Source organism: Brassica napus, chromosome A3 (assembly GCF_020379485.1).
Source record: "Brassica napus cultivar Da-Ae chromosome A3, Da-Ae, whole genome shotgun sequence".
In the NCBI taxonomy this organism is placed as follows: Eukaryota; Viridiplantae; Streptophyta; class Magnoliopsida; order Brassicales; family Brassicaceae; genus Brassica; species Brassica napus.
This window is the reverse complement of record NC_063436.1, coordinates 18,731,977-18,759,545: the sequence shown is the minus strand read 5'-3', so window position 1 is coordinate 18,759,545 and position 27,569 is coordinate 18,731,977. Positions and strand designations below refer to the sequence as shown.

General features: G+C 33.0%; 3 protein-coding genes and 2 pseudogenes across 3 annotated transcripts; 4 read left to right on the top strand and 1 right to left on the bottom strand.

The window, feature by feature from the left end:
- Positions 1-7,317: 7,317 nt before the first annotated feature.
- Positions 7,318-13,331, top strand: BNAA03G35060D. Its single transcript, XM_048776504.1, has one exon. It carries the CDS (start codon positions 7,538-7,540, stop codon positions 7,895-7,897), a length of 360 nt encoding a protein of 119 aa, XP_048632461.1. The 5' UTR covers positions 7,318-7,537; the 3' UTR covers positions 7,898-13,331.
- On the top strand, positions 12,979-13,331 carry BNAANNG40180D. The gene has a single exon (XM_013885618.3). It carries the CDS (start codon positions 12,979-12,981, stop codon positions 13,159-13,161), a length of 183 nt encoding a protein of 60 aa, XP_013741072.1. The 3' UTR covers positions 13,162-13,331.
- A 473-nt stretch (positions 13,332-13,804) lies between these two features.
- LOC106442278 lies at positions 13,805-15,943 on the bottom strand (annotated as a pseudogene).
- A 164-nt stretch (positions 15,944-16,107) lies between these two features.
- On the top strand, positions 16,108-19,489 carry LOC111214149 (pollen-specific leucine-rich repeat extensin-like protein 1). Its single transcript, XM_022716451.2, has one exon. It carries the CDS (start codon positions 16,149-16,151, stop codon positions 19,227-19,229), a length of 3,081 nt encoding a protein of 1,026 aa, XP_022572172.1. The 5' UTR covers positions 16,108-16,148; the 3' UTR covers positions 19,230-19,489.
- On the top strand, positions 19,337-27,472 carry LOC106442279 (annotated as a pseudogene).
- The last annotated feature ends 97 nt before the right edge of the window (positions 27,473-27,569 follow it).

Below are 27,569 nucleotides of genomic sequence, written 5' to 3'. Positions count from 1 at the left end.
CCGGTCTATCTTCTCCTGTTGGAGCAGAGTACTCATGCTGAAATATACCATCAGTTTGAACAGATCCTGGAAAACTAAATAGATTTCAATTTCAAGATTCAGATCTACAGTAAATTTAAAAGAAATTGAAGCATAGCGTCATCACTTAATATATTTTTTAAAAAAATTAATAAATGGCTTTTTGGTTCAAAAGTAAATAAATGAGTATTTTATAGGTTTTGTAGATTTAAATATTCAAAATATAAATATAATGCAGAAGGAGTATTCACAATTTATTTTAAAACGGAATGGGATAATTCATTATTTTTTAATCAAAGAAGAAACTGTATCATAAGTTTCCAAAATCAAATGCTATAAGATATAAACATTAACCATATGTTTATGCTATAAGATACAAACATTGTAGAAAGATGCTCCAGTGTATGCGATGGTGTACATTATGGTGTACACTCAGATGTACTCTATGGTGTATACTCTACAGTTTGGCAATAGCTTCAGCTACACCATGATACCCCAAATCAATTCAACTGAGAGTAAGATTTTGAAGGAATTTTAAGAAGAAAAGGACAAAGGTTTTACTGTGAGTGAGACTTTAAAAGAGGTTTCAGCTCGCTTGATCATATTAATATAGTCCGGAGATCCAATGACAGATTCTACTGATTCCAGTCAATTATTTCTGACCGGTTTTCCATCGATTTTGAGGAGAGTATGAGGAAGACGAGTTACAATTTGCTATTGATTTGGGATGATTGTTATTGTCGAAACGTATGAAACTCCTCTCACACTTGATATTGATGAAAGTTCTGTAAAATCCCTTGATTGATATTGATATGTACAAGAGTTTAAATACATCGAGAGGTTACAAGATTTCACGATCTTCCTATATTACAGGCAATACATGCGTAATGTATATTAACGGAATAAGAATATGTGTATATTCTTTCACCCTTCCTCAGTTTGATCGCCGTTGCTGTGTACGGTTAAACTGGACCTGAAGGAGTTGAACAAGGAAGATGGTAACCCCTTGGCGAATATATCAGCGCACTGGAAAGCTGTTGGGACATGAAGTACTTTCACTTGACCAAGAGCGACCTTTTCTTTGACAAAGTGCAAGTCGAGCTCAACATGCTTTGTTATCTGGTGTTTTACATGGTTTGAGGCCAAGTAGACAGATCTTACGTTTGTCACAGAAGACGAGTGTGGCTTTGCGGATTGGTATATGTAGTTCCAAGAGCAAGTTCCTTATCCAACAAGTTTCTGCAACAGTATTCGCCACACCCCCTGTTTTCGGCTTCTGCGCTGGATCTGGAGACAGTTTGTTGTCGTTTGGAAGACCAAGAAACCAGGTTGTCTCCTTGTGTCTGGGCATCTGGCCCAGTCCGCGTCATAGTAGGCTGTTAAGGAGTCGATCTTGGTTTTGTAGATTTGCAGTCCATAAGAGAGCGTTCCTTGAATGTAGCGAATGATCCTTTTCAAGGCCGTGTAGTGTTGCTCTCTTGGATCATGCATAAACAGACACAATTGTTGCACGGCATAAGAGATGTCTTGGCGGGCCCTTGCCAAGCTTCTGTAATGTTTTGGATTGGAGATGCGAGCACCTGCTTCTGAGGACAACTTGGAGTTTAAGTCAGCTGGGGTTAAGATTGGTTTGCAGTTGGACATCTCAGCGCGTTGAATGATCTCAGAGGCATAGTTCTTTTGCGAAAGAAGAATTCTTGCAGCGTTATATTCAACCTTGATTCTGAGGAAGTACTTGAGCCGCCCCATGTCAGACATTGGAAATTCATTCTTGAGGCTGTTGGTAATGCGATGCAGTAGAGACTTGCTTGAGCCGGTGAGAATGATGTCATCGACATAGAGGAGGAGATAGGCCAAGTCGTTGTTGTGGCTGTACACGAAGAGGGAAGCATCAGACCGAGTAGTTACAAAGCCTAGCTGTTTGAGGTACTGACTGAAGCGAGCGTTCCAAGTTCGCGGCGCCTGCTTGAGTCCATAGAGAGCCTTGTCCAATTTACACACATGATGAGGGTTTTCCTTATCAACGAAACCTGGAGGTTGGTGCATGTAGATTGTCTCTGATATTGTGCCATGAAGAAAATCATTCTTTACGTCAAGTTGTTTTATCTCCCATTGTCGACTGAAAGGCATATTCAGTACTGCCCGAATTGACACCGGTTTCATCGAAATCAATACCCTCCTCATGTGTCTTGCCATTTGCCACAAGCCTAGCCTTAGGTCGAGTTATGACGCCCTCTGCATCATGCTTATATTTGTACAGCCACATAGAGTTAATAACATTGGCTCCATAGGGCCGAGGAACTAACCTCCAAGTTCTATTTTTAATCTGAGCATCGTACTCTTCATTCATTGCAGGGTTCCAATATGGATCAAGCAAAGCTTTTTGGTGTGTTGTAGGAATGCGAGAGACAGAGGGAGTTAATAGGGTAAATATCTTTCTCGGTTTAACAATCCCTAATTGACCTCTTGTTGTCATTCTCGCTGTCTGAGGAGCAATGGCAGGAAGAGTGTTTTGATGAAGAGGAGAAGCATTTTGTGAGGTTGTTTGCGCAGGAGGAACATGAGGGGCATGCGCAGTACCCTATAACAATTGAAATTCTATTGTTCTTTTAGTTACTAATAACATTTAATATAATATAATCTATGACTTAAGGTTAGGTCGAAATGAATATTTCTGTTTTAATAAGAGAGATTCAATATTACACTGATTGCTGCACAAGAACATAATATAATTAATTTAAAAATTATGTTTAAAAAATAATGTCTTCCAAAGTTCTAATTCTAAGTAGAGATCTGATAAACATTTATGGTAAATAATATTTGATGGATGATTTTGGATTCCATTTTAATTAGAGAGATACCATATGATAGGCCTTAAAAGGTTTTTTTATCACAAATACGAAGCACAATGATCAAGTATCTATGATCAAACTTCTAGTTACACAATCAAGTATTCTTCCTTGACTTCTTCTTCCTCTTCTTTTCTTGCTCTTCACGCTTCTTCTTCTTCTTTCTTTGTTTCTTGCGCTTCAAGCTTCTTATTTTGCTTCATTCTTCTTCTTCTTCCATTCCTTTGTAGCTTCTTCTAAGCTACTCTTCTTATTCTTCTTTTGTAGTATTTAATCAAAGGTTCAATCTCAACACAAACACACCTTTTTAGGAAAACTGAGTTTTAATCTATGTCAAAGCGTTTTATGAAAGTTGAAAGTCAGTGTTTGGTCTTGATGAAGTGGCTGGTGATGAGTTCTGAGACCGATATGTCAGAAGGATCCTAAGTAGTGAAAAAGGTTGTAAAGAAGCAAAAAGGAAGCAGTACTTAAAAATAAACCAGTGTAGAGAGCAAATGGCACACCTGAAGTTCATTCTGTTTTATGTACTCCCACAATCTCTGTACTAACCTCGACAACGAACTTTCACCATCACCGAAGAACTTGACAAGAGCATCCGAAGGTGGAAGAGGATCTGGAGTAAGAAGAACACAACCTTCCTTCTTTGGCTTTTTATCATTCTCGTCTAGTTCATCACTCTCTGTGTCTGGCCGAATGATTTGTTTATGCCTTGATGAAAAACAGACACACTGAAATTCAAATAGCTTTGTTACCTCCGTCTGTTTCCATTTTTTTTCTTTCCATTTTTTGGAGAGCTAGAGCCAACGGATTCTCCTAGACCAGAGCCAAGCAACAAATTATAATACGGTTTAAAAAGCTTACCTGGCTCCCATAGAATGTAGGAACATTACACTCAAAACCATCGGTTCCGAAACTTATATAAGTACCTCTGAGAGTTAGGTTCAGAACTTGAGTTACAGGACGAAGAGAAGCTGATTCACTCAGGTGAGCCATGTACCTCTGTCCTGGCTAATGCTGTCACCACAGTAAATGCATCAAGGTGGCGATAACTAGCTGGACAATACAAAGAACTGAGAGAGATTGATAAAACTAACTTTTTCTTCTTGCGTTTTCGCAAACTCCTAATTTCGTATTCACTTTCTTCTTCATAATCGTCTTCCACTTCTTCGTTTGTCCCCTTTTCACCGGTTACACTTACACACCCTGAGATAAAAAAAATTAGTTTCCCTGACATAAAATCAGTGTATTAAACGGAGCGGTTGACTACTAGAATTCAACAAAATTAAACATGATTTTGATAAGCCTGATCAGACTTACATGAGGAGAGAGAGCAACGAGCCGTTGAAGATTTAAAAGATTGTAAAGTTTGTGTTTTCAAAACTAAAAGAAAGACTCTGTTTACGCTAGAGTGTTTACTATTTCTGATTTGCCTTAAATAGTTGGAGAGGTAGCTTCGAATTAGGATCGAGACTTAGGTCTAAGATTGAAAATCCTATAAATTTTGAATGTACAACTTTCTATGAAAAGGAAAGAACCATCTCCTCCATCAGCTAAGGGACCAAATGTGCTTGGACAATGCCTTGTTCATTTGTAACAACATGCTAATGCACTTTACAAGGAATGCAGCGAACTCGTCACATAGTATCTTCCTTCCATCCTTTGGGTCTTGCAAACCTTTCTATTTTAATATAAGCCCCAAACCATATCTGAAAGACCACTCTACAGGAACTAGATGACGATTACCTCAGTTCGAGCTATCTGAGATGTTCCAATAAACTTGTCAAGTTGTGGAGAAAGCTGACATACTTTGGTTATTCCACCACCACCTCCTTTCTTGGCCTTTACTGGCCTAACACATAAACACACAACAAAGTTAATCTCTTTCAGATAATAACTAATTGATAATCCCAATCCATATGGCTGATGAAAGGTTGATGATCATTCACTTAGCCATTTGGATTCAATATTGTTTTTGTGGCATCCATCTTTTTGTGGTTTCTGTTAGAAGTATTTTGAGTTAACTCCTTGCAGTAATGACAGAAAACATTCACCTACTTAAGACTTTTTGTGGTATTCACAACTAGCCTCTTCAATATTGGTTACTAAATACCTATTGTTTTTAAACTGCATATTTGCATTTGAAATTTATTATATACCTAAAAATATATAATTGGTCAACTTGGTTTGAAGTGGAACAGAACAAAAGCTAAAACATAATTATGATCGTCATCAGTTTTTACTTTATGATCTTGATTAGTTTAAAGTTTTGAAAGCTCATATATTAAGGGAAATAAGTGGATAAGATTGTGGAATAGCAAAATAATCAAAAAGGAAGATGTGGTCGTTAAAGGTCATCATGCATCACAAGATTTTCTTACGTTTCCGTAATCCATATTTTTTATTGTATATATGAGACTTTAGAGTCATTTGAATATGAAATCCAATTCCATGTTGCATGCAATATAACACGTATTCCGCATTATATCATATCCAAGTTGCTAAACAAACTTCGTGTGGTCAAGGTTATATTCACTTGTGCGTGTCTTTCAATAAAACATTTCATAAATATTTTGACTAAATTAGCTATATATGTTGGCTGGATCGAATTCATAAACTGACTGGATAGTCATCTAAATAGAGTACCAATGGATTTCAAAAGGTTTTTTACCTACTTAAATTTTGCTTTTTCAGAAAAAGTATACCAGCTAATTTTCTTTTCATTTTGATTCGTATGGTTCAAAATTCAAAAATATGAGAGTAAGACTAATTAAATTTCATAGAACGTTTTGAATTAATTATACAATATATTATAAATTTATTAAACATACACCAAAATTCTGTCCATCTGTCTTTATGGTAACTTCAGAACAAACTAAGTGCGTGTTGTTCTTTGTTACACACGAATAATTTGACGCTCTTATCCACTAAACCAACAACTAAACAAACAAAATATAAAACGAAAAGTGAGTTTCCACTTTTCTTGATGCAGTCATCACGTACGTTATAGGTATTACTGTATTAGAATCTGGAAATGAGATTCACTACACTGACTATTGGTTACTTCTAAAACATTTTCTACTTTTCTTAAAATCGCCACTAGCTGGCAACAATATAAAGTTTGATCTTAAAAGATAAAAGTAGGAGGAACTTGAACGACTAGGATGAAACATGTGGCATGTGTCTTGTTGACTCTTAGAATATGGTTAGATAATTTTGGTGCTTTGTTTAATTAAGCTTGATGCTTAAAGTTTAACAAACAATAGTTTAGGTACTCCTTGCAACTTGCAACTTGCAATAAGCAACAATATTCTATGATAACTTTTCTCATTTATGCATCTTTTGAGTATGGTGCTACGTCCCATCGACTATATTGATTTTCATTTCGATCCCACGAATTAAGTGGAATTACTTAATCATCGATCTTTGATTTGTTCTTTAAACCCCCTAATTTTCTTATTTTCAGGTCATTCTGCGTCTTTGCCTTTTAAAGGTGTGGTTAGGGATTTATTTTGCTAGGTTTGTGAAACTGGGGCACAGTGAAATCGTTTTCATTATTTTGGATTTCAGTCTTCCTCCTTTTGGATAAGTTTGATTCAATTTGATTTTAGATTAGATTTGATTTGAATAAGGAAGATCATATTATTTTAGCAAATATGCAACGTTATTATTTGTAATATCGCAAACTTAATGACATACATATCCACTTTATGTAATAAACAACTACCAAGCATCCGAGAATAAACAAAAAAAAACTAATAATCATTATCATTTGCGCTTTATGATCTTTTGTATATGAGAACCTTTTGATTCCTCATATGAAGTATCAACTTACATCATGTGATGTATACACATGTATATATTAAAAAATATCTTAGTCAGCATTACACTGCCAGGGGGAACATACGAAGTTTTGCAAGTATTTTATCCATGAAAGTTAATCAGAATATTCGTAAAAGTTTCATACAAAAACAACATCAAATTGTCTTGATGTACTCGTGTTCTATTGGTGCAGAACTTTTCATCCTCATCCATATTCAACCAACGCGTCTGTTATTATATATAACGTGTATCAATTATATAACGGAGTATTATATAACATCAATACTAACATGTATTTTCATGTGGATTATGTACATAATTATGAACATGTTATTTTTCAGAAATATATACATGAAAATGTTATATTAAACGATTTCTTTATCTGAGTTTTAAACTACACAGCAAATTATTTGCAGACTTCATGAAAATTTAGTTGTAGGAAAAGCTCTCTAATTTTAGATTCTAGGGATTAGTTTAGCTAATTATCGTTGATGATTATCCTGGTTTTAGCTATTATATATTTTTAAAATTCGTTATCTAATTTGGATATCTATCTATTCCTATATTCACTTGTAGCGATTTTTCTTTGTATGCTATCGTATCTAGGATAAATATACAAAAACATATTTGCATAAATATAATATACAATATATGTATATAGACACTCCTATGCAATTATTGTGTTAGTAACAACGTTTGACGTATGTTTACACATGTAATGCCCCCAAAGAATATTGGCTCTTCAGATAAACGAAAGTACAACAAATCATCTTCAGAGAAAAGTTGCTAACAAAACAAACGCCATGTGGCATATCAATTAACCAACTATTAAGTCATTTATAATCCATTGTATGCTCGACGTGAATGTGTATAAATACAACTCGGCTTTTACAAGTAAGACCTCACAAAGACAAGAGTTCTCGAGACGCGGAAAACATATAGAGGGAAAGAAACACATACCTCAAAAGCGCAAAACACAAACCGAAGAAGAGTATATTTTTATTTTTCTCCTACAAATTAAACACAGTATGGTGTCTCAGAAGCTGGAGTTTTGCATCGAATTAGTGAAGATGGCAGTCGTTCTTGTCGCCACCGTGGCTGAATCAGTAGAAGAAGCTTTCCGTAAGCCTCATCCGCCGCTTCCGGCAGTTCATGACGGTCGCCGGAACAGTTACGCCAACGTTCCCATTCCTCTCGTTGGATTCATGTGATGAGTTTTTTTTTTTTTTTTGGTTTTTGCCTCGTTAAAGTTAGTAGCTCTCGTGCCATGTGGCGTTTTGGAAGTTGTTGATTTGTGTATAAGTTTAACCGGAAGAATCATGAAGAGTTACAGATGAATAAAAACGTCGACTTTTATAAAAAAATTAAGTACTAATCGGTTTAACTTTCTTTAAGAACCTGTGAAGCTACTAAGCATAAGTTTGAGTAACCATGTTCTTTACACGAATTCAGGTCTCAGTTAAAAATTTGAAATATGTAACAATGTTCAAATTCATATAATGAATAGATTGGTGAAATTAATTTCCTTTCAATTTAAATTTACATATATTTACAGAAATAGGTTTCATCTAGTTTTTTTTTGGGAAATTTAAAGCAAAGTGTTTTTCATAAGATAAATTTTGATTTTTAATCTTCTCATGATCCATAAGTCAACTTAGTTAGTTAAGAAACAATAGTTTAGATACTCCTTGCAAATTGCAACAATCTTCACTTATAGTTTTTTTTCTGACCAATGGTGCTATATATACGTCGATCCCATCGACTACTCTATTGATATCATTTCAATTCTACGAATTAAGTGGAATTACTTAATCACTTAGATCTTTGATTTGTTATTTAAAACCCTAATTCTCTTATTTTCGGGTCACTTTGCTTTTTCAAGGTTTAATTATGGATTGTCTTAGCTAGGTTTGTGAAAACTTGGGCACGGTGAAATAAAACTCATGATTTCCATTAGTTTGTATTATAGTTTTCTTCCATTTGGGTGAGCTTAATATAATTTGATTTTGTATTAGTTTTGAATATGAATTAGGGCGAACATATTGTTGTAGGGAGCAATAACCCATGGTTTTTTTGTAAATATCGCAAACTTAATAACATACATACAGATTCCACTTATGTAATAAACAACTACCAATAATTCGAGAATAAATAAGTAACTATTAATCATTATCATATGCACTTTATAATCAGCACTTTTTGATCTTTTGTAACGAGAAGCTTTTGATTCCTCATAATAAAGTATCAACATACATCATGTGATGGATACGTGTGTATTTATTAAACAAGATCTTAGTAAGCCTTTACAGTGACAAGAAGAACATACGAAGTTTGTAAGTTTTAACCATGCAAGCTAATCTGAATATTTATAAAAGTTTAAATCAGAAACAACATCAAACTGTCTTCATGTCATCGTGTCCTATTGGTGCAGAATTTTCATATCCTGGTCCATATTCAACCAACCCCTTATGTTAGCAGTAGCGCATAAGCATATAAATTATATATTTCACTAATTCATAACAGAAATACATATAGGTATATATTAACGTGGATTATATATATACCCAAACATGTTTTTGTTTTTGATAAATGTATACATGAACATGTTACCAAACGACCTCTTTATTTGAATGTTAAGAACGAAAACCAAATGGAAGTATAAACGTGACGGACATCGTGGTTTTGGAACACCACGTCGGTGACCGCCGGTTTAAAAAAAAACTTAATTTAACGGAGGCTGGCCTAGAGAGAAAGGATATGATTACTTAACAATATATTCTAAATTCGATTTAATTAAGCATACACCAAATTTCTGTTCATTTCATATGTTGTACTTGTTACACGCGAACAATTTGACGCCCACATCCACCAAAGCAACAACTAAATCAAACAAAATCGAAAACTTTAAGTGATTTTTCACTTTTGTTGATCCAGTCATCATGTTGGTATTAGAATCTGCAAATGGGATTCCCTAGAATCCATACACTGTCTTTTTTTAGCAACTCCCTGCACTTCTAATGGTTACTTTATAAATGTTTTATACTTTTCGTAGGTACAATCCTTTAAAAATAATCACCACTGACACAATATAATATTTGATCTTGAAAGATAAATCTAGGGTGAACTCCAATAACTACCACGAAAACAAGTGGCATGTGTCTCATGGGCTCTTAGAACATATGGTTTGCTAATTTTGGTGATTTGTTTAGTTAATTAAGCTTGAAGCTTTAAGTTTGTGAAACAATATTTTAGATACTCCTAGCAAGTAGCAACAATCTTCTTAAATATTTTTTTCTCATGTATGCATCATTTGAGTTTGGTGCTACATCCCATCAGACTATTCTATTGATTTTCATTTCAATCCCATTAAGTAAATGGCAGTTACTTACTCACCCCGATCTTTGTTTTGGTATTTGAAACCCCTACTTTTTAAAGGTTTAGTTATGGATTGTATTAGCTAGGTCTGTAAAAGCTTGGCACAGTGAAATAAAACTATTCGTTTTCATTAGTTTGGATTATAGTTAGTTTTCTTCCATTTGATAAGTTTGTATTAAAGTAGGTTTGGATGAGATTTGAATATAAATTAGGACGATCATATTGTTTTGGCAGCAATCATGTTGTTATTTGCAAATATCTCAAACTTAATGACTTATCCAGATTCCACTTTATGTAATAAAAAACTACCAATCATTCGAGGATAAAGAAATAGCTAGATGCACTTTATATTCAAACACTTTTTGATCTTTTCTAATCAGAACCATTTGATTCCTCATAATAAAGTAACAAATTACATCATGTGATGTGTATGTATGTATATACTAAACACGATCTTAGTCAGCCTTGCACTACCGAGGGGAAACATACGAAGTTTTGCATGTTTTTTTTTTTGTATGCATATGTTAAGAAAACAAATTTGAAATATTATTCACGCAGGTTAATCAAAATATTCATTAAATTTCCTATAGAAAACAACATCAAATTGTCTTCATGTCCTCGTGTCCTAGTGATGCAAAATTTTCATCCTGATCCATACTCAAGAAATCCCGTATGCTATTAAGTAATAGCATAACTATGTAACTGATATATGTTTTCACGTGGATTATATACATGAGCATGTTTTTTGTTGAGAAATATATATACGTGAACATGGACCATTTAAACTATCTCTTTATAGAAATCGTAAACCATGACCATTGGTTGGAATATAACTTTAAATTTTGTACTATAAAAATTTGGCTGTATAAATTTTGTTATAGATCTATCTGATGTAACTGTACATTTTTCTTGCAGCCTATAAATGATTTGTTTTAGAATTAGGGGTTTTACAGCTATTTTTTGCTCTACTTTTAGAAATTGAATATGATTGATATTTTAAAGGCTATATATAGATAAAAGTTAAAGTTAAAGTAAATATTTTCCGTCATCACTTCCCAAGTTATAGACTTCTCGAATAGTTTTTTTTTCTTTGCAAACTGACTTCTGGAAAAGTTAATTATCAAAAAAGCTCTCTGATTTTAGATTTAGGCTCCGATTGGGGTTTTGCTTTAAAAGTTTTGACTCAAATCTAAAGTTTTTAAAGTCTATTTTTCACCAATTAGATTTTTCCTAATTTTAAGGGTTCTAAAGTTTTCAAAGCCTTTTATGTTTTTCTCTCTTCTTTTCAAAAAAATGTCTACATCTTCATTCACGTGGCTTTGCAAACAAAATAGATTTCCTATATTTTATTGCAAATTTTTTTTTTTCTCTATCCCACAATAACTAAAATACTTATTCTACTTTATATTAATTTTATTATAAATTTGATAAATTAATCATTGTTATTTTCTTCTTGTTATTTTGAGATCCATATTATATAACTTGGGTTTCATATATGTTTTTATTATTATTATTGGCATAATTTTATATATATAATAAATGATTTTTAATATTATTTACTTTTATGATTTTGATTATTAATTTTACTTTTTTAATATTTAAAATAATACTAACAGTTTTAACTATCAAAATCTCTACAGCCAACCATCTAAAGCAACAATTTAAAGCGAAAATTCGTACCAATCAGACCCTTACCCAATTAGCTGAGATAATTATGGTTGATGAATATCCTGATTTTTAGCTATTATATATATTTTAATTCGTGATCAAAATGGAATAGGAGTCTATAGAAACTCTTTCTCAGCAAAGAAGACTTGGCAAGTTATAAGAGTGAAACATCAAAGTTGCTACTGGCATAAGATGGTTTGGTTTAAGCATGCAACACCAAAATTCTCCTTTGTTCTATAGACTGCAATGCATGAAAGGCTCCCAACTGGTGAAAGAATGAGTAAATGGAGCGGCAGTGTTAATACAGCTTGTATGCTTCGCCAAAATTCGCATGAGACATTGACTCATTTATTCTTTGAATGTCCATACTCCTCTCAGCTATGGGAGACTTTGATTAAGGGAGTTATGGGTAGTCAATACATTTCGATCTGGAGAGGCATAATCAAATTGGCTTTGGATCACTCTCAGGGGAAGATCAAGCTGTTCACTGTAAGATATGTTCTTCAAACAGCAGTACACACTATTTGGAGAGAGAGAAACAAAGGAAGACATGAGGAGGCTCCCTCGCCAGTGTGTTTGCTGATCAAAGTGATGGATAAAAACATGAGGAACAAATTCTCCATTATAAGAAAAAAAAAAGGAGATAAAGAATATGAAGGAGGAATGAACTATTGGTTCAGCACATGATGAAGTTTATAGAAAAAAGAAGATATAATCTTATTTTACAATTTAGAAAAAGTTACACTTAATGTACAAGTTGTAGTACAACCCTTCTTTGCATGCTCGTATCTAGGATAAGTAAAAGAAACCATACTTGCTTGCACATTTCTACAATATATATATATATATATATATATATATATATATACGCCACTAAAGCGTTAGTAACAACGTTAGACATATACTTACACATGTAAGTAAAAGAAATGCCCCCAACGAATATTGGCTCTTCGGATAAACCAAAGTACAATAAAGCATCTTCTGAGAAATGTTGTTAGAGAAACAATCGCCAAGTGGCAAATCAGTCGACCAATTATTATATTTATCATAATGCATACGAATAATTGTATGCCTCGACGTGAATGTGTATAAATATAACTCCGCTTTTACAAGTAAGACCTCACAAAGGCAAGAGTTCTCAAGACGCGGAAAAAATAGAGTGAAGGAATACATACCTCAAAAGCGCAAAAAACCAAACCAAAGAACCGAATCATACATTTTTATTTTTCTCCTACAAATTAAACACAGTATGGTGTCTCAAAAGCTGGAGTTTTGCATCGAATTAGTGAAGATGGCAGTCGTTTTTGTCGCCGCCGTGGCTGAATCATTAGAAGAAGCTTTCCGTAAGCCTCAGCCGGCGCTTCCGGTAGTTCATGACGGTCGCCGGAACAGTTACGCTAACGTTCCCATTCCTCTCGTTGGATTCATGTGATGAGTTTTTTTTTTGGTTTTGGCCTCTTTAAAGTTAGTAGCTCTCGTGCCATGTGGCGTTTTGGAAGTTGTTGATTTATGTATAAGTTAATTAAGAGAATCATTGAGAGTTACAGATGAATACAATTTGGGGGTACTAATACCTTTTATATTTAAGATCTTTTGAAGCTAGTACACATTTAGCACAACTTTGAAAAAAAATGCAGTTACAAAACTATATACTCGTTATCATATAATATGCAATAAGCCTTTCAGTATTGTTAGTCTATCATTGACTTTCTTTTTCAAAAATAAATCTTCATAATAAAAAAAGCATGCCCCAAAGTTTAAAACTGGGTTTGAATCGTGAGTATATGACACGAATTCAGGTCTCAGATGAAATATGTAACCCATGCTTAAGTCCATCTTATTAATAAGTTGGTGAAGTTAATTTACAACATTTAAAAAAAAAATCATTGGTTTCATCAAGATTTTCCGAAATAAAACAGAGAATTATTATCGGTATTAAATTTTGATACGTTAGATTTTAACCTAGTCATAATCCATAATGGCATGCTAATTAAAGTGGTCAACTTAGGTTTGGTTAGTTTTATGAAAATTTTAGTTGGAGTTGCTAATTTTGAAAAGTCAAACAAATTGCAGAGTGATGTTACAAAAGTATAAATATTGCAGAGTGATGTTACAAAAGTATAAATATGCAGGCAATATTGATAACCATAAGGATCATTGATCAAAACAAAAAATGATGAATCGAAATGTCATAATTTTTCAAGCGAACTTTTTAGCCAAAGATAAAAGATAGTCACCGAGATCTGGCTTAGAAATCATGACCATATGATCAGAATCCTGGATATGCTCCACGTGGTTAGGAGGGTTGTTTTTGATCATCCAGAGCTGAAACTCTTTCACCAATGTCCTGTCTTTATCGGACAGTACAAAGATCCGATTTACCGACCCGAATCGCTCTGGCGTGAGCACAAGACTAGTATATATATTTTCGTTGCTGAATAATCGTTGTGGCCGAACCAATAATTCCGCCAGTTCCACGTCCTCAAATATAAGTGTTACAAAAATGAGAATGACAGTGTTGATGGGGTAGTGTGTAGAGGCGGCCCTGGCCCAAAGCAAAGGAAGCATGGGCTTCCGGCCGACTCCGAATAAGTAAAATATCGGCCACATTTTTCACAAAAATCTATGTTGTTATAGTGGTTTACATGGCTGCTGTCTCACACTTCTAGCGTGGGTTCGAATCACCCCTTCCTCACATCGGCCACATTTTTTGTTTTGGCTTGTAGCCTTCAACTTTATAGGACCGGCTCTAGTGTGATCGGTTTGTTTTCTTGTATTCCGATTCAAAATTTTCATGATATAAAGTGTTACTATTTACATCATAATTTCTAAAACTGATTCCAGATCTAAAGAAATTATGGTTCTTTTTTTTGGTCAAACACATTCATTCATTCATAATATCAAAGAGGGTTCTACATTCCAATCATGGAGGATGAGTTCAGCATGAAAGGGCTGATTTTGCCACTGCAACAGCCTTTACTTTACTCAAGCGAGGTTTAAAAAGAATGAAATAATTATTGATAAGTTTGTTGACCAAAAAAAAAATTATTGATAAGTTTTGTGTTTGTTTAACTCTTTAGGAGATCATACATAGTTAAGGGAATAAAAAGTTAGCCTCAATTGAAAATTGCAGGAGGTTTATCAGGCCCATCTCCAAATATAAACTTCGAGTCCAGTTGTAGAGCTTGCCACCTCGCCAACTTTACAAAAATGTTTAGAATTGTTGAAGAAAAATATAAACACAAGTGTTAAACAAGGATTATTAAGTTTGAACCAAACAATCTTACTCTAAAAGCGGAAATTATTTAATTAAGTAGCATACCATACCCCTTGCGAAAGAATGGTGAAATTAAAGGCCAGGCTAGGCATTAGGGCAGTGACGAAAATAGCCATATGAATCTTATCATGGAATATCTCCATGGCCTTGGAAATAGCCAGCCCTCCTAAACTATGTGCCACCAGAATCACCTTCTCATCCTCACTTAGAGTTTCCATTAGACTCATCAACGGCCCAATATACTGCGCAAACGACCTTAGAGACTCAGCCCGACGTAGATCGATCCCGGATGCCGCTAAGTCGACCGCTGTTACGTTATGGCCTTGAGATTTCAATATTGGTATGAGTTTACACTAACACCAAGCCCCATGACCGCCCCCATGAACCAGCACAAAATGGTCTCCACCATGTTGTGGTGTGGCGGAGACAAGACAATAGTATAGGCTGACCAAGATAACAGGAATTAGGGTCAAGTGTCTGTTTATTTTGCTCTCCATTTTTTTTCAAGTTACTGGGAGGTTGTGATGAACGAGTCTTGCCTCTACAAAACAATTAGATAGTAGAGCTAGATAACAAGTTGACAAATGGAACAGTAGTGAAGACTTGTGATAACGAAGTGAGGTAGGCCATGTTGTGATGGCCTTGTTAAATTTGATCCTTGGAAATTTTCTTTTAGTTATGAAGACTTTACTACTAGTTCGTATATATATATGTGAACGGCTTTTGATGTTTTATTTGATGATGAATAAATACTAATAGACTACAGTATCAGCATCTAAGAAACAATATTCTTATATATTTTTAACGTCTCTAAGAATTCAAAACGCAAACGCCATGTCCACAACAATAAGAAAGAGTTTTTACCCTTTTTTTTCCAGTCTGTAAAAGTCTCGATCGTTCAGATTTCAAATGTGGTAAAACAAATAAAACTTCTAAAGACGTTGTCATCAAGTTCTATATTAGCTACAATAGTTTGCTATTTTTGCATCCTTGAAAACATTAGCCTGTATAATTTTATTTTTGCTAAAAATAGAAAACAAAATTGGTGGTTTCTGTTTGCCTTTCTTTCATTATAGGCTTTATCTCCACAACATTCATTTATTAAGCAAGTCAATGAGCCATCTCCAAGGTTTTTCATCACCATGAATCGAAGAACAATGGAGAAGCTTTATGGCTGCTTCCTTCTCCTATTCTTTTTTATCATTTTCACTATCATACATTCTACAACCGCTCTCACCGATGAAGAAGCTTCATTTCTCACAAAACGTCAACTTTTAACTTTACCGGAGAATGACAATCTTCTCGATGATATAGAATATGAAGTCGATGCAGACCTCAAATTTGCTAACAACCGACTCAAGAGGGCTTACATTGCCCTTCAAGCTTGGAAAAAGGCAATATACTCTGATCCCTTCAACACATCATCTAACTGGGTTGGTACAAACGTGTGTTCTTATAAAGGTGTGTTCTGCGCGCCAGCACTTGATGATCCAAACATGATGGTTGTGGCGGGCATTGATATGAACCATGCAGATATAGCTGGATATTTGCCTCATGAACTAGGTCTGTTGACCGATGTCGCCTTGTTTCATATTAATTCCAACAGATTCTGCGGTATTATCCCAAAAAGCTTGTCAAAACTGACATTAATGTATGAATTCGATGTGAGCAACAATCGTTTTGTTGGTCCGTTTCCGATAGTTGCACTCTCTTGGCCATCTTTGAAGTTCCTTGACGTGAGATACAACGATTTTGAAGGGAAACTTCCTCCAGAGATCTTTGATAAGGATCTCGATGCTATTTTCTTGAACAACAATAGATTCGAGTCAATCATCCCTGAGACAATCGGTAAATCGACTGCTTCCGTCGTGACCTTTGCGCATAATAAATTCAGCGGTTGCATCCCAAAAACCATTGGTAAGATGAAGAATCTCAACGAGATTATGTTTATAGGGAATAACTTGAGCGGTTGTTTCCCTAACGAGATTGGATCGTTGAACAATGTGACTGTGTTTGATGCGAGCAAGAATGGGTTTGTTGGAAGTTTACCGTCAAGCTTGTCACTCTTAGATAATGTGGAACAAATGGATTTCTCATACAATAAGCTCACTGGATTTGTTACAGACAATATTTGCAAGCTGCCAAAGTTGTCAAATTTTACATTTTCTTATAACTTCTTCAATGGAGAAGCGCAAAGTTGTGTTCCTGGGACAAGTCAAGATAAACAATTTGATGATACAAGCAATTGCTTACAAAACAGACCACAACAAAAGTCGGCTAAAGAATGTTTACCAGTGGTTAGTCGTCCTGTGGATTGCAGCAAGGACAAGTGTGCCGGTGGTGGCGGAGGCTCAAATCCAACACCTAATCCACCAAAAACACCAGAGCATAAACCGAATACACCAAAATTAGAAGAACCATCTAAACCAAATCCAAAAGAATCTCCCAAACCACAACAACCTAGTCCAGAACCTGAGACAGAACCTTCTAAACCAAAAGAACCTAAACCAGAAACACCAAAACACGATTCACCGAAACCAGAACAGCCAAAGCCTAAGCATGAGTCACCAAAACAAGAGTCACCTAAGAAACAACCACCAAAACAAGAAGAATCTCCTGAACCAGATATGACAAAACCTGAAGAGCCACCTAAGCATGAACAATCACCAAAAACAGAAACACCAAAAATTAGGTCGCCGCCAATGGAACCACCTGTCACAGACGATCCTTATGATGCATCTCCGATAAAAAAACGTCGTCCTCAACCACCGTCAACAGAAGAAACGCCACAATCATCACCAGTACACTCCCCACCACCACCTCTTGTATTTTCCCCTCCTCCTCCAGTCCATTCTCCTCCACCACCACCAGTTCATTCCCCACCGCCTCCTGTATTTTCACCTCCTCCACCACCAGTTTATCCCCCACCACCTCCGGTATACTCTCCTCCTCCACCACCACCAGTTCTCTCTCCTCCCCCACCAGTTCATTCTCCTCCCCCACCAGTCCACTCTCCTCCCCCACCAGTCCATTCACCACCACCACCAGTTCACTCTCCACCACCACCAGTCCATTCTCCTCCCCCACCGGTCCATTCACCACCACCACCCCCACCAGTTTTCTCTCCACCACCACCTGCACCTATCTACTCTCCTCCACCTCCTCCACCAGTCCACTCTCCGCCACCACCACCAGTTCACTCTCCACCACCTCCGATGTATTCTCCACCACCTCCAGTTCATTCTCCGCCTCCTCCAGTCTACATTCCACCACCTTCATCACCGATAAATTCTCCTCCTCCAGCTTTTTCACCGCCACCAGAACCAGCAACGCCTTTACCACCGGCAACATCTCCAATGATAAATTCTCCAACACCTTCATCAGAAGTGAAAGAAGAGTCATCGCCAGTTCAAGCTCCAACTCCAGACTCTGAAACTGTTGAAGCACCATCAGAATCAGATCATTCACCAGTGTTCAAATTGTCACCCGCTCCAGCACCTTCATCAGAAATAGAAGAAGAATCATCGCCGGTTCAAGCTCCAACTCCATACTCTAAAACCATCGAAGCACCATCAGAATCAGATCATTCACCAGTGTTCAAATCGTCACCCGCTCCAGCACCTTCATTAAAAATAGAAGAAGAATCATCGCCAGTTCAAGCTCCAACTCCAGACTCTGAGACCGTCGAAGCACCATCAGAATCAGATCATTCACCAGTGTTCAAATCATCACCAGCTCCAACACCTTCATCAGAAATAGAAGAACATTCATCACCAGTTCAAGCTCCCACTCCGGACTCTGAGACCGTTGAAGCACCATCAGAATCAGATCATTCACCAGTGTTCAAATCGTCACCCGCTCCAACACCTTCAACAGAAATTGAAGAAGATTCATCACCGGTTCAAGCTCCAACTCCAAACTCTAAGACCGTAGAAGCACCATCAGAATATGATCAATCACCAGTGCTCAATTCAGCTCCTGCTCCGACACCAATCTCCCAGCCGAATCATACTCCAACTCCACTTTCCCAACCAGATATATCTCCAGTTCCTTCAGAAGAACAAATCGAAGCACCATCACCATCAACACAAGAAGTAAAACCACCAGTTACAACATCAACACCACCAAAAAATAATGATGCTGGTGATGATGATTTCATCCTTCCACCAAATATAGGATTCCAATACGCATCGCCACCACCACCAATGTTTCCTGGTTACTAAACCAACAATTTTAAATATTTTTCATTTTGGTTTAAATTTTTCCAACTAATCAAATCTGAAACAAACAAAAAAAAATTTGAAAATTTAACCAGTATTAATGTAAGTAGATGAGTTTGTGAAATTTCCAAAATGATTTATAACCAATATTGTAATTCTGTGTCAATAGTGTAAATTCATCACATTCTTTATGTTTTTTTAATCTATATTTGTTTATCTTTACACTGTATTTGTGTTTTGACCTCAAAGTTTGTTTTTTTTCACTTTCTACAGTAATCTATCAATAATTGTTTTCATTAGTTTATATCTACAAAACATCTTTCATTTGTCAACTTAGAAATCAAAAGTTAATGGAGAAATTAAAAGAATTAACTTTCTATATTCCTAGTCGTTAATTTATAAGTCAACGTCACATTGATTTTAATCGTTGATTTGGTTTTCCATAAGCAAACTTTATTATAACCACTTTATCATATACCAATTTCATCCCTGACATACCCGAACAAGTACCTATGATCAATTTCTTGCATCTAGATGACCCGAAGATGTCCAAAATGTGATCTCGGAGATCGGTGATGCATGAGAAAAATAGAGATTTTTTTAGGTGATCATCATGATGTGCCTTGCGACACAAAGAAGCGTACAGAGGAGACTGTGAAAACGTTATTTGATTTTCCTATCAAAGAGAAGATAAAGGTGAAGAGAGACGAGGTGAACCCGGTAGGGTATTATGATGGAGAACACACTAAGAATGTTAGAGACTGGAACAAAGATCCCTCAGCTCTTTGGAAGTGGAAGTGGACTGGGTCCGACGCAAGTGATAATTTGTTAGTTTGGCGTTTGGTCTTCAGGTTTGTTCGACAATCGCCACTCTGGAGGAGATGTGCCCAACCTGTCACATTTCTCTATATGAGGAGTGGGTTAAACAGGTGTAACGGGTGGAGCGGAGACAGTTTGCTCATACCTCTTTTCTGTCTTTTGCTTCTCCGTTAATGTCTGGTCTCGTTATCAATTTATTAGATGATCTGTTTAGTTTATTTAATTGCACTTCATCTACTTAGCTCTGTGTATTTATGTCAAAAACATAAAACTTGATATAATATATCCACGTTAGATATTAGTGAGAATTGTTTAATGTTTATTTCAAAGATCCAGTGGTTATTCCTTCTTCAACAGAACATGAAGACGATGGTTTAAAAGTTGTTTACAAGAAGTGGGCTCGATATCCCTCTGAAATCAGGTGAACTTGTTTACTTTAATGAATTTGTCATTATGTGAGATGCAATCTGAATCCTGCTTAGATGATTAGAATCAGGATCACGAGCACTTAACACTAAATATGACACGTGCTATAATTATACTACACATATTATAAATTATTTCTGCTCTTATACATGTTTTTCATAAAATATTGTAATTTATTTTTGTATTATATATTTTATTTCAAAAATTGATTTAGACAACTATAAAAAAATCTTTAAATTAATAGTGATCCTTAATAGTTAATATATATATATATATATGTTTTGTATTTTTATGAGTTAATATATTGTACACTTACAATATTGTGTACATTTATTATATATTTTTAGAATATCACTTATTGTTCAATGGAAATATTATATACTAGGTCATAGGTGTTTTGTCCGCTATGCGGACTTAAACATTTTCATAATTTTTGAAAAGTTTTTTGTACATTATATTCATTATACTAAAATAAATCTTAAATAATTTAATATTATAGTTTTAATTATATAATTCAAATTTTTTGTTTGATTAATATTTAATTATATAATTTATGTTTTTTAACTTTTTACTAAAATATTTTTTTCAGATAACAATACAATATATATATATATAGAAAATATATATTTTTAATTATATTTTTTGATTTTGGATAATTTAATATTCTATTTTAATTATATAATTAAGAATTTTATTTGATTAATATTTAGTTATATAATTCATGTTTTTAACTTTTTACTTAAATACTTTTTCAGATAACAATACAATATATATACAGAAATTATCTTTTTTTTTTAATTATATTTTCATATTTTGAATAATTCTTACTATTATTAATTTTAATCAGTTATCTAATCAAATAAATTAAAAGTTTGCTTTTATTTTTAATTTAGTCATACATTTTATTCATTAAAGGCATAAACAATATTAATCATTCTAACTTTTAACGTGAGAGTTCAATTCCAAAAATTTACTTCGCAAATAATAGTATAGATTAAGTATTTTGGGTTTATTTGAAATTACACTTATGTATGTCATCAAAAGATATATGTTTACTATAATTTGGGATAAAATGATATATATTTAGTAAATATGTTTTTAAATAAGAACTCTTACTTTAAATATTTAAAATATAAAACACACATAGGCAATATTTTATATATTTTTTTATTGTTAGGTGTATAATGCAGAAAATAATATTTGAATAATATTTTGATTGTCTAATTTATTATTGTTAAGATAATTTTTTTTATTATTCCAGTGTTTATCTATAATTTTATAATTTATTATAAATAAGTTTCAGAGCTTAATATTATATTTAGCTCATGATTTGAATAATAAAAAAATAGTTATGGTTATAACTTGGTATGAGAGGGACACTTTGATTCCTTAACCAAAGTTTGATTCTATTTGCAAACATATTCCATAAAGGTACATGTTATTTTCTGGATTCATATCTATTTGTTTCATATTTGTTTTGAGGAGTTTAGAAAATTCATGGCAGTCTAGAGTCAGTGCTGGTCCGGAGTTGTTCCGCGCCTAACGGGACTAAAAATTTACTACCCTTCTTTCTCAAAAAAAAAATATTACCCATTAATTATAAATAAATTTTATATTTTAACTACAAAATCAATATAGTACCAAATATTATTAAAATTTAAGTTGTTTCCAAAGAAATAAAATATAAAACATTATTTGTAGTTCATCTTGTCAGATTTTTTTTTTCATTTTATTTGCATTTCCACTTGGTCAATTTTTAATTTATTTTTATAGAATTTCAGAAAATATTAGAACCCTATTATAGTGTTCATAGAGTTTCAGAAAAACCCTATTATAGTTTAAAGCTTTTAAATTTCAAAAGTTTCTAACAGATTTATAAAAAGTTACAGAAGACTATTCCAAAAAGATCAATCAGAATAAAACAGTGGATAATAAGCAATTCATCATTCAAAATAAATATAAAAGTTCGTTGAAAGAAACAAAAAGGAAGAAGCTGAGGAGAAACATTTTTTGTTTAATTACATTATTTATCTACTGACTAGTAATATATCATTTAATACAATACTATATGACTTTTCCGTCCTCATACACGGACATAATATTTATAAAATAAATATACTGTAATAATTGGTTGATATTTACTTTTAAATTTAAATTAATTTATAATTTGTAATTATAATTATAATTTATATTAATAATATTATATTATTTTAGTTAGACATAAAATATTAGATATGTATTTTTCTAGTCCGTTTTTTTATTTTTACAGTCGATTTAGTTATTATTTGGGTATGTTAGATTGTATTTATTTCTCTGAATTCAGCTATAATACATTTTATTCTAAATATGGGTACCCTCTAAATATCTAAAAAAATCTTAATTTTACTTTTTGCATTTATGTTGGTTGTTGTCTTAGATATGTAAATATAGTTGAGGAAGAATACGTATAACTTAAGATATATTGTGTCCAGAATGAAATAAAAACTAAACTAAAGTGTATGATTTCAAATTACATAAATTAATATAACGATAATATTTTGAAGTTTCATGCATATATAAATTTTACAAAATAACTACATTGAAACAGTTGGTTAATATTTATATTTTCATTTCTTAATATATTTTGAGTAATCATCAAAATAAGTAAAATGTTATTATAAAATTATTTCTTCTTATTGTAGTTAAATGTATGATTTTAGATGTAACTTAGATTAATCGAGTCACTCATGTTGTGAGTATATTGAGTTACATATATTCTTTCAAATTCAAATTGAAGTATAATTTTTTTTATTATAACTAAGTCAAATCAAATTAGTTTTATTTTCGCTTAAATGTGCATGTATTTTAGTCATTTTAATAAATTCAAAATATAACCTGTAAGAAAAAGTCTAAATTTTTATTATATGCTTAATGTAAATTTTTAATAATATAATATATCTACCTCGTTAAAGTATATAGTGTTATGCTATTTTAAAATATTTTATAATTATTTGATCAATAGATGTTTATTGTTAAAATTTATTTTTAGTTGTTCTTATCTCTTAAAAATAAACAGTATAAAAAAAATTTGTGATTGTGTTTTAGAATCATATTATATAAGTAAAATATGATTTATAGATTTTTTTGCTGTAATTGAAAGATAATATAGTCAACTAAATATATGTAAATATATACAACATTTCAGTAATGCTACTTATAAACTATTTTTAGTCAGTTAAACATATATCAGTTTATGTTATTATTTTATGTAATCGTCTAAGAAATAGATAGATATATAAAAAAAATATTTCTATTACTTTGAAAATATTTTTTTGGATTGTTTAAAATTTTGTTTTAAAATAAATAATATATCTTTTTTTAATATCAAGATTATATGTGTGAACTTTGTTTTTACGAAGTCACATTGTATACAAATATATATATCCAACTAAGAAAATAGAGATATAAGAAAGTATTTTATTACTTAGAAGTATATTTTATATTATTTAAAAATATGTTTTAAATGGAATATTACTATTTTGTAAAATTTCCTTTTTAATGAAATCATATTTTATATATACATATATTTTCTTTTTTAAATTCGTCTTTTAAACTTTATATTTTTTTCCTTTTTATTATATATGTTAATTTCAAAAAAGAAAACTAAATAAAAAAATCAATAATAGTATTTAAATGTAAAAATTTTAATTCATTACGGGTACATTGATAATTATCTGTCAACAAAATTAACGTTAGCGCGACACGTAAAAAACTGACGTTTCAAATATTATTATAGAGATGTTTATTTATCATAATATAAAAGGTGATAAAAAAATCAAAGGGTTGCTAAAAGATACGAAATCCTATGTATATTTGAATGAGTAAATCTTTTGTAGTTATTCTCAAAAAAGAAAAGAAAATATGTTATAATTATATCACATACAAAAATGGAAGAAAACTTCAAACCTAATATCTCTGGTAACAAAGGGAAGGAAGACAATCACCGGCCTACAATGGATTTTATTAATTCTGGTGCAATTAAGTATTTATTAGTTTGGTACCTAAAACTCTAATTTTACGGGCTTTTAGTCCAGCTTATGCCATATTAATATATGATGGTGAAAATGGGGAACGACTTATCGAAGATCAGGCCAACGTGGCAAGATCAACAGGTCATGCTGTGTTGTTACTTGTTAGCAACACCATATGGAACCTTTATCCAATTTTGGCGCGAAGTGAAAAAATGGAAGTAGGTAATTAAATATGACACGTGATGAAATTGTTTGTTGGCAAACACAAAAACTTGACAGACATATTTTGGGGAATTTGTATCTAATAACCAAACAAAAACCCAAAATTAACTAACTAACCAATTTCACACACTCTCCTCTCTTTTCTTTTCTTATCTTTCTACAAAACTAATTTTCCTTTTTTCTTTATGGTTATTTCACAAGTAAGCCTTATATTTTATGTTGAAAATTTTACATATGGAAGTGAAGAAGAAAAAAATTAATTAAAGAATTTGAAAGTGAGTCTTCTCCAACCCGGAGATCAGACTAACATGGCAAGATCAACAAACCATGCTATGTTTGTTAGCAACGCCATATATATGGAATCTTTATTAAATTTTGGCCTGAAGTGCAAAAAATGGAAGGATGTAATTAAATATGGCTCGGGGATTACAACGAGTTTCTGGATGGATTTGGTCCTCTTATAGAATTGGTAGGTGAGAGAGGACCACCTGTTATTGGACTAAGTATCAACGCAGTGGTGGCAGATGCTTTAACAAGTGAAGGGTGGTGCTTTGAGAAGAGTAGAATTAGGAATCCGATCATCACCTTTCTCATAGATAGCATGTCTGATGCACAACCAATTTTGAGCTCAGAGGTTGATGATATATATATTTGGGTTACTAATGGTCAGAATGGTTCAGAGACATTCTCCACTAGTGAGATTTGGAAGACTTGGAAGACTTTATTTCCTTGTAGGTTTGAAGTTTTTTTGGCACAAAATGATCTGTTTCTCAGAGCGTATTCCGAAGCATGCTTTCTTATCTTGGGTGGCAGTAAGAGATAGGATGTATATTGTGTGTTGATCATAATGAAGATAGTCAACATTTGTTTTTTGACTGCGCTTTCAGTAGACAGGTGTGGTCTTTCTTCACTACTAGAGGGCAGTTAGTACCTCCACTCTTGTTCGAAGATGGGTTAAAATGGTTGAGAAATCCATCAAGAGATAAAAATGTGAAGTTGATTGTGAGATTACTTCATCAGGCTTGTCTCCAACTCATTTGGAAGGAAATAAACTCTAGAATCCATACAGATGTAGCTCGACCACCCGAGGCCATTTTTGCATAGATAAAGCAAATCATTCGGCTAAGGTTGGATCCTCTAGCTCGGGCTCAAACGTTAGGTCATGGAGAGATTTCGGTTCTCGCCTCTTGACTTTTCTTATTTTAGGTTGTTAAGTTTTGGTAGCTTAGATTACCTGTAAATAGAGCTTTTGGCTTTCTTCCTTTGTAATCCAATGGTTTATTTTGAATAAAATTGGAACTTGCAAAAAAAAAAATTAAATGACACGTGCTGAAATTTTTTGTTGGCAAACAAAAAATAACTTGACACAAAGTAACAGTATATTTTATGGTGAAGAATTTACATATATGAAGAGAAGAGAATGATGCACATATAATAAATATTTGAAATATTCTAAATTTAAGATAGTTACTTTTGTTATTTTATTTTATTTATCTAGTTTTATTATATATTTAATATAAATAAGTATTTATATTTAATATAGTATTTAATTTATGATTTGATTAATAAAAATTAAGAGTTAATTTTTTTTATTTTTTATAATTAACATGCGAAATAAATTTAAGATTTCAAATATTCCAGTTTAAATGAAACCCCGCTATATTAGTAGTGTATATGACCAATGTTATAATTAATTATGTTAAACTTTGTGGAATTAAAATTGGGTAATTATGTTTAATCTCTTGGTTAATTATGATGGTCATATATATATCCATTATCTAATTATTTGACCACAAATATGGTCTTTTCTATAAATATTGAACTGCATTAAAATTAATTTATCATATTATTGTTAATGCTGTTCTATAGCATACTGCAATTGTCTCACATGTATACATTACCAATTTTTCTGTAGCCGAATTACTTAATTTTTTTTATTCGTGAATATTTGTTTCTTTACTTATTCTATGAAAAACAATAAAATAAAAACTTGAGTTTGAAACCAATATGATCAGAACCTTATATCACTTTACACAACTCTATTGGAGGCACGCTGCTCGTGAACACTATCTTCCAAGGCTGCCATTAATTACAACTTACATGTAGGACATAGCATATATACAACCAATTCGGTAAAAAACTTTTATTTTATTTTCAATGTAAGCTAATCTCTTTTTCTTATTTAATTTTAGGGAGGCATGTCATGTGAAGAGTATGTAGGACAGTGACACCGCTTAAAAGCTAGTATTCATGCTTTTATTTCATTACGCTTAATTATGCTTACCAAAGTAGCGTTTCCATGATTACTTAAAAGATCGAATGAGTTTTCTTAAGGATAAATCGTTATCCACCATACCCACGGTCAATGGGCTCAAAACAAGTTGGAAGACGACAATGGAGGTGTAATTCTTGATATTACTTCTCATTTTCTAAGATACACATGCAATATCTAATTATAACGACTATCTCTATACTACTAGGTATGGATGAATCATGAATATATAATAAGTATTGGAGTGTAGAACATAGAGTGGTGGTGATTGGCGAACACAACAAGAGATAGATACTCAATAGCATTCTACTTGATGCCTTCAGATGCTGTGGAAGTGGAAGCCATTAGAATTGAGTGAGTCCTGAAAAGTGAAAACCCTCCACGATACAAAGGATACAATAATGGGGAAAGTTTTATGTCAGGAGAAACAGAAGCGATTGTTAAAAACTTGAAATCCGATCCAAAACATCCAAATCGATGACTTCAAAGTTGTATAACTTAAGAGTATGTACTGTACTATTTGTCTACTTTTTATTACCAAAGCAATGATGTAAGCCCTTAATGTAATAGTATGTGAGTTTATTGGGACGATTC

Coding starts and splice junctions, on each gene's coding strand:
- BNAA03G35060D (XM_048776504.1), top strand. CDS start 7,538: ATGCTCGACGTGAATGTGTATAAATACAACTCGGCTTTTACAAGTAAG.
- BNAANNG40180D (XM_013885618.3), top strand. CDS start 12,979: ATGGTGTCTCAAAAGCTGGAGTTTTGCATCGAATTAGTGAAGATGGCA.
- LOC111214149 (XM_022716451.2), top strand. CDS start 16,149: ATGAATCGAAGAACAATGGAGAAGCTTTATGGCTGCTTCCTTCTCCTA.